At 39.0% G+C, this 14020-nt stretch overlaps 1 protein-coding gene across 1 annotated transcript in view; it reads right to left on the bottom strand.

Moving 5' to 3' along the window:
* The window catches only part of NKD1 (NKD inhibitor of WNT signaling pathway 1), a 106065-nt gene that overhangs the window by 13212 nt on the left and 78833 nt on the right, over positions 1-14020 (bottom strand). Inside the window, exons 5-6 of the mRNA XM_071440380.1 lie at positions 7105-7211; positions 4495-4590 (exon numbers count right to left, since the gene is read on the bottom strand). Coding sequence (XP_071296481.1) covers positions 4495-4590; positions 7105-7211 — 203 coding nt within the window. The remainder of the gene's footprint in view (positions 1-4494; positions 4591-7104; positions 7212-14020) is intronic.

Here is a 14020-nt window from a genome sequence, read left to right as displayed (position 1 = left end):
ATATTTCCATTTGTTAAGTCCACACATGTATGCTGCTCTCACACATCTATCTGCAGAATACTTTATGGATCTCCAGTAGGAGATTAACAGTCATTTATAACATTCAGAGAAATTTGTAACATTTAGAGGAACCAATAGATCTGAAAAAAGAATAAGAGCACTGAAGTATTCCTCATTCCATACAGAATATGTGTGAGACTGAGAAAGTCCCTATTCCAAGTATTATTTTTAAGGAATAGTAGTAGTAAAGGGATGACCTTATTTTTCCCATATTAGCATAGATTATCATCACAAGACTAGTTAGCAAATTAGAGATCTTTGTAGAAGACACTAATAGATTTTTTTCATTAGAATTAATTTAACAGAATGAGATATTTGTACCCAAAAAAACCCCAACCAACCAACAAACAACACCCCAAAAACCTTGAACTACCAGCCTCCCCTTAGAAAAAAAAAACAAAAACAAACAAAAAACCAAACCAACAAACAAAACAAACAAACTCCCAGAGAACACCCCCAAAACCAAAGAGTTCAATAAAACTGAAAGATTCAGTTTGATTCTTTGTAGCTTGCCTGAGAGAGAATTCTTTGACTCTCCTTAAAACCAAGAGAGAAAGTTATATTTTTTCTTAATATTTCTATCTGACATGAAACCATCATTTTTAATGACTGAAGTGATGGCCACAGATACAATAGGCACTGCTGCTCTATCCATTGGTTTCATTGTTCTTTCTATATCCTGGGTTAGCACAAACACAGTGAAAACCAACAGATTTCAAGATAAGGGTCAGGCTGATAAATGGGTGACCCAAAAAAGCCAATATCCTTCCCCAAGTCAATGACTTGGTGCTGAGCTCTGAATGCAGATATAACCTCAAACCTTTTTATTCATCAGAGTATAGGAGTAAAAGAATCTAAAAAGGGAAAGAACAAGTCACAAAGGAAACATAAGAGGAAAAATTTGGTATTTAATGTAAGATACAAAGAACAATTTTAGCATTAAAAATGCATGAAGAGAAACATCAATATCAGTTCATTACTTTTCCCTTGGAAAAACATAAATACAAATGTCTCATTTGTACTTTGTTTGTAGTCTGATTTCTACATACAGCAGGATGTTTTTATTGCAACATCAGCTCTGTTTGATCACATACTATTTTGAATCATTCTTATTTGGAACGCAAAAGGAACTTCACTTGCTATCTGCTCAAAAGCTGCTCTAGAAGAAATTTCTCTTTCTTTTTTTTTTTTTTTTTGTCCTGACAAGTAACTTTCTTTTGTGCTTATTCCTGTGCAGTTGCTCACCAAAGAAACTCAATATTACAAGGAAGAACTGGTTACAAAAAAAAACCCAAAAAAAAACCCCTAGTGTTTATGAAGCATAATTACATTCAGAGAGCTCAATATAAAACCTCACGGATCAAAACACATTAGTTCAATTATCCAAGTTTCAAGTCCGATTACAAATATTCATGTGAAGATAATTACAGCGCAGCTGTCAGTTCTAAAAAGGCCTGCTGTACATAATGAATTGTCCTCTTATGGCTTATGGAATGAAGGGAAGTGTTATTAGCCAAGTTTTGTAATATACATATTACAGCAGGAAAAGTTATCTCTCACTAAACCAAAAAGGACTGAGAACTGGTCATCTTTATGACAGAAAAAGCAGAATGTTAATTATATGTAATGTTAATTTATAACTTGCCATCCCAATAATTATGCTTTCATAACGGGTCTATCTCTTCAAGAAGCATGACTAGATGTGAATTTCTAATTATAAGGACTATAGAATAAGTCATACAGACTCTAGGAGGAAATCAAAGCAGCATTAAGTTCTGAAGATGTTGTTAGATCCAGGAGAAATTTCACTAAAATGGAATTTGAATGCTCTAGCAGCGATCTGTCATTCTGTAGAACCCAAGGGAAGTTGTAGCAATGAAATACACACCTTATTTACAATTTTTATACATTTGAATGGAAAAGCCAATTCAATTCATCAGTAAAATTGCTCCCCAGCTATGTGTGTCTTACAAATTTAATTTAACACTGGATTCCTTTGGAAATTCTCTGGACACGAGGTACAATGTTTTAAACACAATGATTTGGAATCAAATGAAATAGATGTGGGTGGGCAAGCTACTTCTTTTCCACTGTCTCACTTTTACAACGTGGTGAAAAGCAAGAATAATGCTACTGACTTCTTTTTGCAAAGCACCTCCAGGTCTGCAGGTAAAAAACTAACTGAAAAAATGTCTCTGTTAAATCCATATATAAATCCAGGAGACATTAAAGGGAAATTCTCCAAGAAGGAGAAAAGGTCCATATTAAGCTTTTCTCACCAGAACACTGGACCTTTGTTAAGAAAAGCTGACTGGTTCTGAATGCATTTTCATCAGCTCACTAAAGGGCACTGGTACAGATCTGCCTCTTCCTCAGACTGCCCATTTTGTCCCTGCTCCAGCAATGTACTTCACATACTTTTGACTGAAAACATGTCTCTTATTAATTTTAATTGAAACTATTCAAATGTTTAATGTTCCCCCTGGTTAAGTCATTTGCAGGAACAGGAGCAGAGTTGCTAAGCAAAGGACAGTATCAGGCACACTGTCTGCCCATCTCCCAGGGGCCAAGAGAACAAGAAATTCTATGTCATATTAAGAGACTAAAATTCCTCTTTTGTGGCCAGGATTATCTATGAGCTGCTATTGTTGGTCATTCTTGCTCAAAAAAACCCCTCATAAATTGCACCTGGATTCAACAGAAGATAACCAAGAAGATGGCTTATACAAATGGCCCTGGAACAGTTTGCAAAAGAAGTGTATGACATAAAGGGGAAGATTTGGAATGGTGCATACTTCTTGTTTCTATCTTTGGTCACATGTAAAGAGCTGAAAATTATCAACCTATTTGGTCCCTTGGTTGAAAGAATTTTTTTTGGCACAGGTTCAAGCCTGAATGTAGCAATCTCCAGACCTCAGAGCAGTATAATAGTCAATCCCTGCACAGATTTGGTTTCAGTTAAGCTGTAGTCTGCTCTTGTAGCAGGGAGAGGTAGAATTTGGCTGTAACATATTCTCAAAGTACAGTCAAATTAAGCTCTTTGGTGTACCACATAATCACAAGTAATTATTGTATACATACTTGAAAGCATATTCTCGTTATGTTCAGCACATGGAACCCCCACTGACATTAATGGGAATTCCATGCCTGAATGTAAGACACCCAATGTGTGTGGGTTTGGGTTTTGTGTGTTTTTCCCCTATTTTTGAGAGTCACAATAATCTTGTAATGAAGACTTAGCCTTGGGTCCTGAAAGACCTGGGTTCAATCTGCCACTAGGTTCTCGTGAGACTTCAAGCAAGTTATTTAATTTTTCTAGTCTCTGTTCCACAAACATTAACAAATACAATACTACTTCCTCACCTCACCTGTCCTTCCTGCCCTCTCTATCTCATCTTCCTATTTGAAACTCTGGACTTAGCCTGCAACTTTTCATCTGCCTGGTCTTGTGCATGAGGGCACAGATTTCACTTGACTATTCAAAGCACTATAGAGTAGAGACAATAAAAATAGCCTTGTAATGATGTTCAAATACATGTTAAAAACCCTGAACAGCCATCACCTTTGGCAATGTCAAAACAAATTTGCTTCAGACTTTTTGGCGTCTAAGGCCACTACACTTTCAGTATTTGCCCTATTGCTTTCAAACAGTTTTTAGTAATTGTCACAGGCACCAGCATCAGATCTAAGAGAGAAAAAAGCCTTTGATTTTCAGCTGATTATCTAAAGGCATGGGAGCCAGTAAACACACATCACAAAAATCAATGACAGCAGACAGCATAAATCCCAAGTAAAAGACATTCTTCTAGAAGAAATATTATTCAATTTGGGCAGAAATAGTTCTCAGAAAGAACTATATCCTAATCTATACATCCTCTAATTTGGCTTGAAGACATCCTGATAATAAAAAATACACACAGGTATGCTTTGACAGCCATTCTTTATGGTCCTCCAGAGAATATCATCAGTGTTATTTATACTTGGAGGGAAAAGGCAGAGATCAGCCCAATATTCATAAAAACAATAGAAGAGTATAGTTAGTACTGTTGGAAAGAATGTCAGTAAGCAACCTTGCTATTTGGTTAGCTTAACTCTGAAAAGCAGGAGAGAAGCCAGAACAATATACATTTGCAGGGGTTTATTTTGACAATGTGTTTAGCTGTTCAGTTGTTTCAGATATTTTTCCTCCTCAAATGCCAGTACTACTTTTTAAAGGCTGATCTCAGGTATTAAACAACAACCAGCTTAAAGAACAGTAGATTTGAAAACAGCAAACTACTGGTGGGATTGTTTCTAGGAGGGAAGGGTCCATGGAAACTGCTGTTTAAGTTGGCAGGACACCTCCACTTCATAGTAGAAAAAAATGTTCCTGTTGTAAAATACTTCTCTTGTTAGCAAGTGCTGCACATAAAGGGGCAGCTGTACTTTGCTTACCTCACGTGTGACTCTTCCGTTGTTATCAAAGTCATACAGAGTGAAGGTCCATTCTTGCCTGTTATCTTCCTCTACAGACACATCACATTGCAATTCCTAAGAAACATGCAAAGAGCAGCTGATTACCTACAGCAAAAGGCCTGTTTGCAGAGGAGGCTCTGTGAGATGCTGCTTTCCTACTTCCTCCCTCCCTCGTGGGAAGAAGGGAGGGAGGAAGGAAGACAGGACATCAGGGTATGTCCTGGAGAGGTCTCTGTCCACCACAACAAATAGGTCCCATCATAATCACACAACTCTCCCAACTCTCTGGGTTACACCTCAGGGAATTCACAACTTGCTTTCTACTACATTGTAGAAAACAGGAAAAGGTACAAGAAGACTATTCCCTGAAGCTCTCGAAACATGGTAAGAGTCCCCACTAAAATGTGAGAAGGAAAACTACACTTTACTCAGGAAGAAGAAGACAACAGAAGCAGAGGTAGCAAACCACAGGGCCAGGAGTAAGGATTAATGCAGTGTGGAACAGATCCCCACCAGAGAGACCTGTCCTCAACACAGATATTTGACAGGCAAAGGTTGTCAGAGTTAGTGCAGTACAACATCACTGAAGCTCCTGAAACAGAGCCTGCCTTGAAACTGGCAAGAACAACCTGGGAGTAGAGCCTGCTCCTGGTTTTAACTATGCTTCTGTTAGTGAGAGTGTGATCTGTGGAAACCTGAAAGAATCAATTTGTTAGAGGGGAAAAAAATCCCCAAACCGAAACCAAGAACAAAGGATGCACTTTGACTGACTCCAGTCACCTGGGTGCAAATCGTTTGCTGCCTCTCAAGGCCTGTGCAATCAGAATTATCCAGAGCCACAAAAAGGCAAAACAGAGAAGTTACAGTGCAATTAAAATGAAAGTCACTGTATGCAAGTAAAATAAACAGGCCCAAATAGCTTCAGCATGATAGACCTCAAAACACCTGGTTATCTTCCGACTTGAAACCAATTCCCTTCAGCAGTTATGGGCAGCGGTCCCCTGCCGAGTTCAAAGGCAGCTCCTCTCAGTTGTAACAAGCCCGGCTGAGAGCTGCCAAGTGCCCCACACTCCGCTGTGGAAACACAGTTTCGTGTTACATAAACATTCCTGGCACCTTTAAAAGCCAAATCACTTTCACCTCAGGTTTAGACCCCTTGTCGCAACACTGGGTTTTCTGATTCTTTTATACCTTTGAAGCATTTACCAGTCTCTTAGCTCCCAGCTTACATTGCTGGAAAACTTTCATTTGTAGAACAAGGGAAAAAAATATCAATACTTGGTTTCTTGCCACATATTAGTACTTCCCTGTCCCACACTGCCTAACATAACATCTTTATGTGAGGATGTGCTCTGCTTAGCTAAGAGCCATGGAAACCTTCCGTGCATTAGTCACGGTGCCTAGAACCAAGTGCTAACCTTTATGGCATGCCAAGAACTACTTGGGAACAAGCACAGACTTTGCTGGTACACTGGAGCTCCAGCTACTCTGGCACCAACCATGTTGACAGGTGTCCTCCAACGTTCAAATGTCAAGGCACTGTTAATTGCAATTTATCATGCCTTTCCTGTCTGCAAATGTCTGCTACTTCAGGTAGAATATAAAATAGGCCTAGAAAAAGAGTTATAGCAGCGCGGGGAAAAAAAAAAACCTAGGAAAAAAGAAAAGTAACTTCCCCAGAGGGCACAAAAGCAACACCTGAACTACCCATGGGAAACCTACCTCCCCCTAATCTGCTTTAAAACAATAAAATATAAAATTGTACCAGAGCGAGATGGAAAAGAACACTCCAGCCATGCTGCAAGGTGCCTGCATGGTCTTTGAAACATCAACTGAGGAAACACAAAGCTCATTACTTAGAGAGGCTGACAGCACCAAAAGGCTGGAGTGCAGAGATGAATATTTGTGCTATTTTTTGCTGGTGCCAGAATATCTTCCTCCTCACCAAGACGGACAACCCACTAGCTGGGTGACTGCATATTTCCATACTCATATTAATGAAAACACTCCCTACAGAAACAGAATCTGCCAACTGCACACAATGTCTGACAGTTATATGATGTTCCACAGATGCAAGCCTACAAGGAAATAGCCCATAGGACTCATCACCCTCCTCCTCCTGCCATGTGACCAGACAGATTTCACATGTAGCAGGTCAGGGTTATTCCACTTTGGAGACCTGGGCACTGAAGATCAATCATTGCAGAAGGTTTCACAGGCATCTTTTACACTAGGCAGATTTAACCAAGTGCAATAGTCCATGAAAGCCAATCTAAAGATTTGATAATATGGTAGCTGGCCGAATAAATAAAGGGTTAAACTGAAAGCTTCCTCTTACTATGCACTTCAGATCCTGCAGAGAAATAACCATCATTTGATTCTCTCCAAACCTGGAAATAAGTGCCACTAATCACCTCATATGGAGCACTGACAGCAAGGCACTGATTTGTGCCAGTTCTGCTGCCTCCTGTACCCACTACAAACACTGGGAGCAATAAACATGCATCAGATGACACTATTTGGTCCACAGGTTATTTTTCTACCATAATTATGTCAGTACAGTGAAACTTTAAAATACAAAGGACTTACTTCAAATTTCAGTTGCTTCTTGGAACTTGTGCGTGTGTCACTTTCTTTTTCTGCTTTCTTTTCATCTCCACTGCAAACTCCATCTGTCTTCTCTGGAGGCAAAGCCACTGCGAAAAGCATATTTAAGAAAAAATGCTTATAAGGAAATGTCAAAGCAGTCTCATATTTGCAAATCTGTCTTTATATTTAGGGTGAAATTGATATCAGCACACTTGTATGAGAGGATCATTATACTTGATTTGCTTTTGTGTTCACTACACATCTGGGATAATTTCAGCAGACAATCTACCAACAGCTTTTGGTACACAGCCTCCCCTACAAACATCACTAGAGTCACAGGAAGTTCAAACACAGTATTATGAGAATATAAAATAGCAGAACTGTTACTGCAAATAAGTTGAATAATTTGCAAAATATTGAAAGTTTCTGACATATTGCAAAAACCCATCACATTCACCAGCAGTGAGTGAAGTAATGAAGCTGAAATAAAGCCCTCATTTCTGTTCCAGTTTCACTCTTCAAACACACACAAAGCTTAGTACCTTCCAAGAAGGCAACACTACCTGCCAAAAAGGTTAAGCTGCATTTTTTCAATGCATGAAATAGCATATTTCACTCAAGTTTCAAGTTAAAACATCAGGCACTTGCATAAATCAACAGCACTCATAAAGAGCATCAATATTAATATCTATCACAACATATATCAGATATACAACAGAAAGATATATGCTTCTCATGTGGATTAAAAGACAAAGGTCTAGAACTTAATAGCTGTTCATTTGGCTTCTGCAGGGGCATTCAGCCTTGCACGTGATGAAACCCTATATCTGAAGAAAACTAATTCTATCTTCATTAGTATTATGAAAATATACACAAACTTTTTAACCCTACCCTCAGACTTTTAGACATGATTTTTTACACATCCACACACCTCTGCCAACGTTATGCCCACACTCCATTACATTTAGCAGCAATCCTTCCAACTCCCCAAAACCCAGCAATGTTGCAAAAGCATGAGTCTTAAAGTCAGCATTTTCTTCTCTTGCACTGCAGCATTTGCATCTACCCAAAGCCTTTATCCTAATGCCATGTTAGGAACTGTTTCTTGGGGATGCCTTTGGCAGTAGCATCTCATTCAGTGCCACTTCAATCAAGTCAGATTCCTTACAAAAAAGGTGACAAGATGATCCCCTCCACTTCAGGGGGACTCATTTCAGACTGGGTTTACTGGCTCTCCAGGTGTCCCACACTGCTGAGCTGCCTCCCAACCATTCTCCCAGGAAAGCAAGTCACTAACATGCTAGAAGTTAAGATACTTCATGAGCCATTTTCCTGGACTTTCTTTCATGTTTAAAATAGAAAAATTAGCTTCAAGAAACCAACCAACCAACAACACCAATAAAAAACCAAAAGCAAACCACCAAAACACAAACCAAAATAAAACTCTTACAACTCCTATTACCATAGCTTCATACTCTCAGAAATTCCAGATTTCTGCCCCAACATTCACATTGTCACACTGCACTGCATTTGTTTGCTTAAATTTAACATTATTGTATTACTTTTGTTTGTTTGTTTTCAAAACTGTGGTATGCTATGTAAGATGGATGTATAGTAAAGAAAAAGGAATAAATTTGAAATGCTGACCTTGGGAATTTCCTGTCTTGTGATACTAAGTGGTGGTTTTGAGGTTATACTAACACCAGCTTCCCAATACACACATGTAATTTGCATTATACCATTTTGATGGTGTTTATTGTACACATAATGACATGTTGATATGCTTTGATTTCTACTCCAAGTCATGTTAGGATTCCTTACACCAAACATAAGCTGAGTAGGAAGGTCAGACAAAGGAAGACAAAGCTGCTTCACAGCAGTTTCTTCCCTGATTCTTTTAAGCTGGTGTTATTGGATGAGCAGGGACTGCTTCTTAGGAGACTTTTGTATAGTGTTTATCACAGGTAAGACAGGTATTAAAATAAATATTATTTCCAATACATAACTTTAAAGTATATCTGATAAAGTGCTGTTTGCTTTATACTCACTTTGCCTTTTGAATGCAACTCTACATTCCTAGAAGTTCAAAACTAAGGTGACAGAAAGACCCCCATACAACAAAAGACAGCATTTGTTTCTCTACTTCAGTCCAGCTTTGTTGCAACATTCTAAAATCAACAAGAAATGAAAAAGTAGCCTGGGCCTTCACAACAAGGGCAGTTACACTGACAGTAGTTCTTCAGAGCTATTAGATACACCCCCAGATTTTCAGTGTCTCATCTGCACCAGTGACTGGTTTTTCACAAGCACAGTTATAACCTGATTAAAACTTCTGTAAAAGAGGCTTTTGCAATCCCACCCAGCCTTCCTCTAAGGAATATGAAATAAATGAAAGCTGGGCTGGTATGACCCCTAGCTTCTTTGGGACAGTGAACAGCCATTTGGAAAAAAAAAAAAACAAACATCCACTTCTGTTATCACATATTTTTTAAATGGTTAAAAGTACATGATGGCCAAAAGACTTCTACAGTTGTCTTTTATCTGTTGAGGGTCAGCATCCCAAATGACAATGGCATGGCAGACTGCATTGGGCACAGCACTGCGAGGCAGATCCTGCAGGAGGTGGCTGTTCCCTGCCACAGCGCCCTTTGTTGGGTTTTCTGTCAGAACAAAGTGTCTAACAGAGCATTCCCTCCTTCCCAGCACCCTGCTCCTGCACTGAGCTGAACGCCACTGGCATTAGCAGAGAGCACCAGGGCCCAGCAGGTGCTTCAGAGAGGAACAGCACAGAGTCACCTTCTGCTGAAGGAGCAGCCCTTCCTTCCCCTGCTATGGTTAACAGCCTTTCTGGATGTACAGTTTGTGTGTTCAGATAGGAAGCTTTCACTTTAATGTATAATTTATGTAACAGAGGAAAAAATGTGCACTGACAAATTAGTCTTCTCAAAAAACAAGGGTTCTATTGGAGAAGGAGGGGATACATCTTGCAGTACACTCCTTGGGAGAGTTTAAATACTGTATGCCAGAAATTATCCTCTTTGAGCTTCGCTGACCTTTGATCTGAAGAACTTATTGGCCTTGCTGCTCCAGGGAATTATCCTTTGAAATCAGTTACTCATTTTGGAGCTCAAATGAAATGGAGAAATCTGGTGATCTCATCCTGATGTCAAGTTTCGTTCAGCAAAGAAAAATGAAATCTAACTGAAGAAACTTTAAAGGGCAATATAGAGATACTAAAATAATATTAACAAGTGATCAAATAATGTGTCTGTGCATATATCCCCATATGCCTCATCCAAACCCAATGAACATTTAAAAATACATACTGTTTTGTCTGAGAAGAGAAGAAGTGTTTGGTATCTTGCTGCTATACTTAGTTTTGACTATTGACATGTGCTCAATTTCGTGAGGGATACAAACACATGCAGAGCCTACTTATAAATAAAATGAGAATGTCTGCTTGGGACAGTTAAAACTGGCAGCCTGTAAACAGAGATCCACCAGTGAGCCGCATGCCAAGGTTTCAGATATATGCACAATGTGAACTTCCTTTCAGCTCTGCCAATGATATTAAACCAGACCAGACAAGATAGCTATCTCAAAGGACTGTGGAGAATTAATAGACTTGTGTTTCCAAAGTCTAGGCCATCAGAAATAGGTCTGCATACAATACATCATCTGTGCAAAAAATACTTACTTACCTCCCTGCTCAGATAACAAGTCCTGACAAAAAGAACGTGCTATATAGACAAATACACAGAGAAACATACCCTTGTTGTGGGAATCCACAACTGGAGGGGGAAAAAAGAATATGTATTGCTTCTCATGGGAATAACCATATGCTCTCAAAAACAATGTTCCCTTACAGAATGTTTCATGAATTGAAATATTGCATATGTTTTCTTTATTATGTTCTTTTCTTGTTCATTATTAATGGTCTTGTATTCACTTCTATAACCTTAAGACACTATAAAAATGGGTCTGGACAATATTTGAAATTGGAAAGACAATAAAGGAAAAATATTAACTTGGAAAAATTGTGAAATACCATTCTTTCATGAAAAACAAACTGACTGGCTTAAGTGTATTAGCAGATGTTTCTCTCTACAATTGTTAATTACTACCACCCAATTGCTCATAATTGAAGTGGGGGAGGAAAAGAGTAAGAGAATGAGCACCAGTTTAAAGATATTAAGACTCATCCCAGAAGAATTAAGCCTTTTTTTCAGGGTTTGTTTTTTTGGATTTTTTTTTTCATTCCTAAGGAAAGGAGGTAATAATTCAAAATGCTGCTTAGGAATCACTAAAATATCCTAGAAATGAGGTAAACTGATTGCTGTGCTCTGTGTATTGAATGAAGTTAGAATAGTAAGCTTCAGGCATAAAAAATATCTTTCTCTTGCCTTCATCCTGCATCTGACAAGAAGGGAGAAAAAACAAAACACCAAAATAGAGCTGCACTCAGGTGGAAAAATGAGTGTTTAAACTTTCACCCTCACTCAGGTGGCATGTCATTCCATGTTTCTCAATGGCCCATTCCAGCAAAGGACCATGTGCTTTGTCAAATGATCTGCCTTCTCAAATAAGGACAGCTTCACTCTAGTTTTCAGCCATACTTTGCATTTTAGTCAGATGGATTAAGAGGATCTTGAGGCCAGAACCAAAGGGTGCAACTCACGATCAATGTCCAGGCTACCAACTCCAAATTTTGCAGAGCAGTTAGGAGAACTCAGGCTAAACAGACAAACAACTTCTGAACCTCCTTGGAAGGACAGCCTTTCCAAAAGGTATGTGATTGTTGCATCACCTTAGCAGGTGCATCAAAAAGCAGAACTATGGGAGAAGCTGTGCAATTCCACAGTGGTGAATTATGACTGGACATTACCAGTGATGTTTCAACCCTATCTTAATGTCAGGGTCATTACTGAGAGAAACCAGAGTAAAGGTAAAATTGGAGAATTGACAAAAATGCCACCTATGAAAGTCAGCACCCGCCACACATGAAACCAAACCTTTGTAGTGTAATATTATTAACCTTCCTCTCATTTTGGATAGAGTGGATTCCACAGCAATTCCTTAAAACAACTACCAGAAGAAAAGGGACAGAATTATCTGTACATGGGGAAAAGAACAAAAAACCACAACTACAACCTGAGACATGTGGGGGAGTAGGATAAAAGTAAAATTACATATTAAGACAAGGAGGGAAAGTCATAAATACTTCTAAAACAATCAAATTGAACTTCAGCAGCAGTATTTGACTGGTGGGATTGAGCATCCAAGAGCTGGCCAAGCTCAGTAGTGAAATTCCTATGGACATCAACAGGGTCAGGGTTTCCCTTCCAATTTACAGACATAGCAGATGCAGCAGGACTTAGAGACTGTGAGAACCAAAGGGATAGAAAGAGAATTCATTTCATTGTTTTATCTGAGGTCTCTGATGTCTAAGTTATCTGCCAACATTTTTCTCATTGCAAACATAATAAACATTCATTCATAACTGACATTCCTCACTGACCGCACAACAACCGGAGCAATAACTACCATCTTTGAAAGTCTAAATTGAGGAGAAGTCCTTTAATTAACAATTACATTCACATTCAGATTTCACTTTTAAGTTCTCCTGGAGGCCATGGATTAGGAAACATCACCCCCATCATTAAGCACAGTTTGCTTTATTCCACTGATTTGATTGAAATTTGCCCCTGATGGAGATAACTTTGCTTGAGCAGAGGCCCTCTTCTCCAGTGGCAAATGAACACAGGGAGAGCGGGATCAGGGAGGAACATTCCCGTTCCACAGCCACCAGAACAAGCACATAGAAAAACAGGCTTGTCCTGGGGCAGTGCCAGAAGCATGTATTTAGCTTTCCCTGACTGAAAGCTGAAGCTGATGAATTAGACACACCCTCCAAAACAACAAAGATCAAGCTGCCTTCTCTGAAACTTACTGTAGGGAAATCAATTGTCCATTTTACATCCAGTGGGACAAGTCAAAAGCAATTCAGAGGAAGCTGTACTAGCAGTGCCTCTGACCAATCTGGGATGGGTATTTCAACCTGAAAATATGGAGAGAACCCATGTTCTGTTTCATGGTTTCTTGTTGACAGTCAGAACACAAATTAAAGATTCAACAGCAAACCATAGGGGAAAAGAAGTCACAATGTGACAAGACCTATTCACAGCACCTGACCAGGAGCAGACAGAGCAGAGGGGTAGTGTCACAAGTAGATCTTGTGACAGCTTGCAATAAAAAAGTAAAAAAGAAAACCCAACCAAACCAAACCCAAAAATAGACAACCAGCAAAAGACAATAGACATCCAACAAAAATAGACAACCAAAGTATGTTTTAAATATTCAGGTATGGTTCTAACTGACAAGACACTACCAGGACAGTCAGGAATGGCTAAACTGAAATTCACTCAGAAATTCAGAGAACAGTTTCTCTCCTGAATAAAATGTAGTCAAACTCACAGGTCTGTGCAACATCACCTTCCCTAAAGGTTCAATTCCTTTTGCCAATCCCAATAATTTGACATTTCTAAGTAGAAGTATTTCCAAACTTTGATGCAGATTCACAGGTTTCTATCCAGGTCTGGCTTTTTTGGTTTGGTGGTTTTGGGGTTTTTTTTCCTATTATGTCAGGGAAAGGGGGGTGCATTTTTTTACTATTTCCTTACAAGAAAGGTTTTGTACTAAAGATGCAGATACAAAAGATAATATGGTTTCTCTCTGCTAGCCAGGGCGTAACTCATACACGCATAAACACTAAACCTAGATTTCCCACACTCTATCTGGAGTGAGTTTGCTAAAAGGAGGGAGTTTGCTGAATTTTGCCAGATTATGATTCCCTTTTCCAATTAGTTCCCCAACTGGCTGTATTTCATCAACAGAAACTGCCAGATTAAATGCCTTA

The sequence above is a fragment of the Agelaius tricolor genome, unplaced genomic scaffold (assembly GCF_023055355.1).
Source record: "Agelaius tricolor isolate 1412-34295 unplaced genomic scaffold, bAgeTri1.0.p SCAF_15, whole genome shotgun sequence".
Classification (NCBI taxonomy): Eukaryota; Metazoa; Chordata; class Aves; order Passeriformes; family Icteridae; genus Agelaius; species Agelaius tricolor.
The sequence above is the reverse complement of the archived record's forward strand: the minus strand, read 5'-3'. Positions and strand labels throughout refer to the sequence as shown.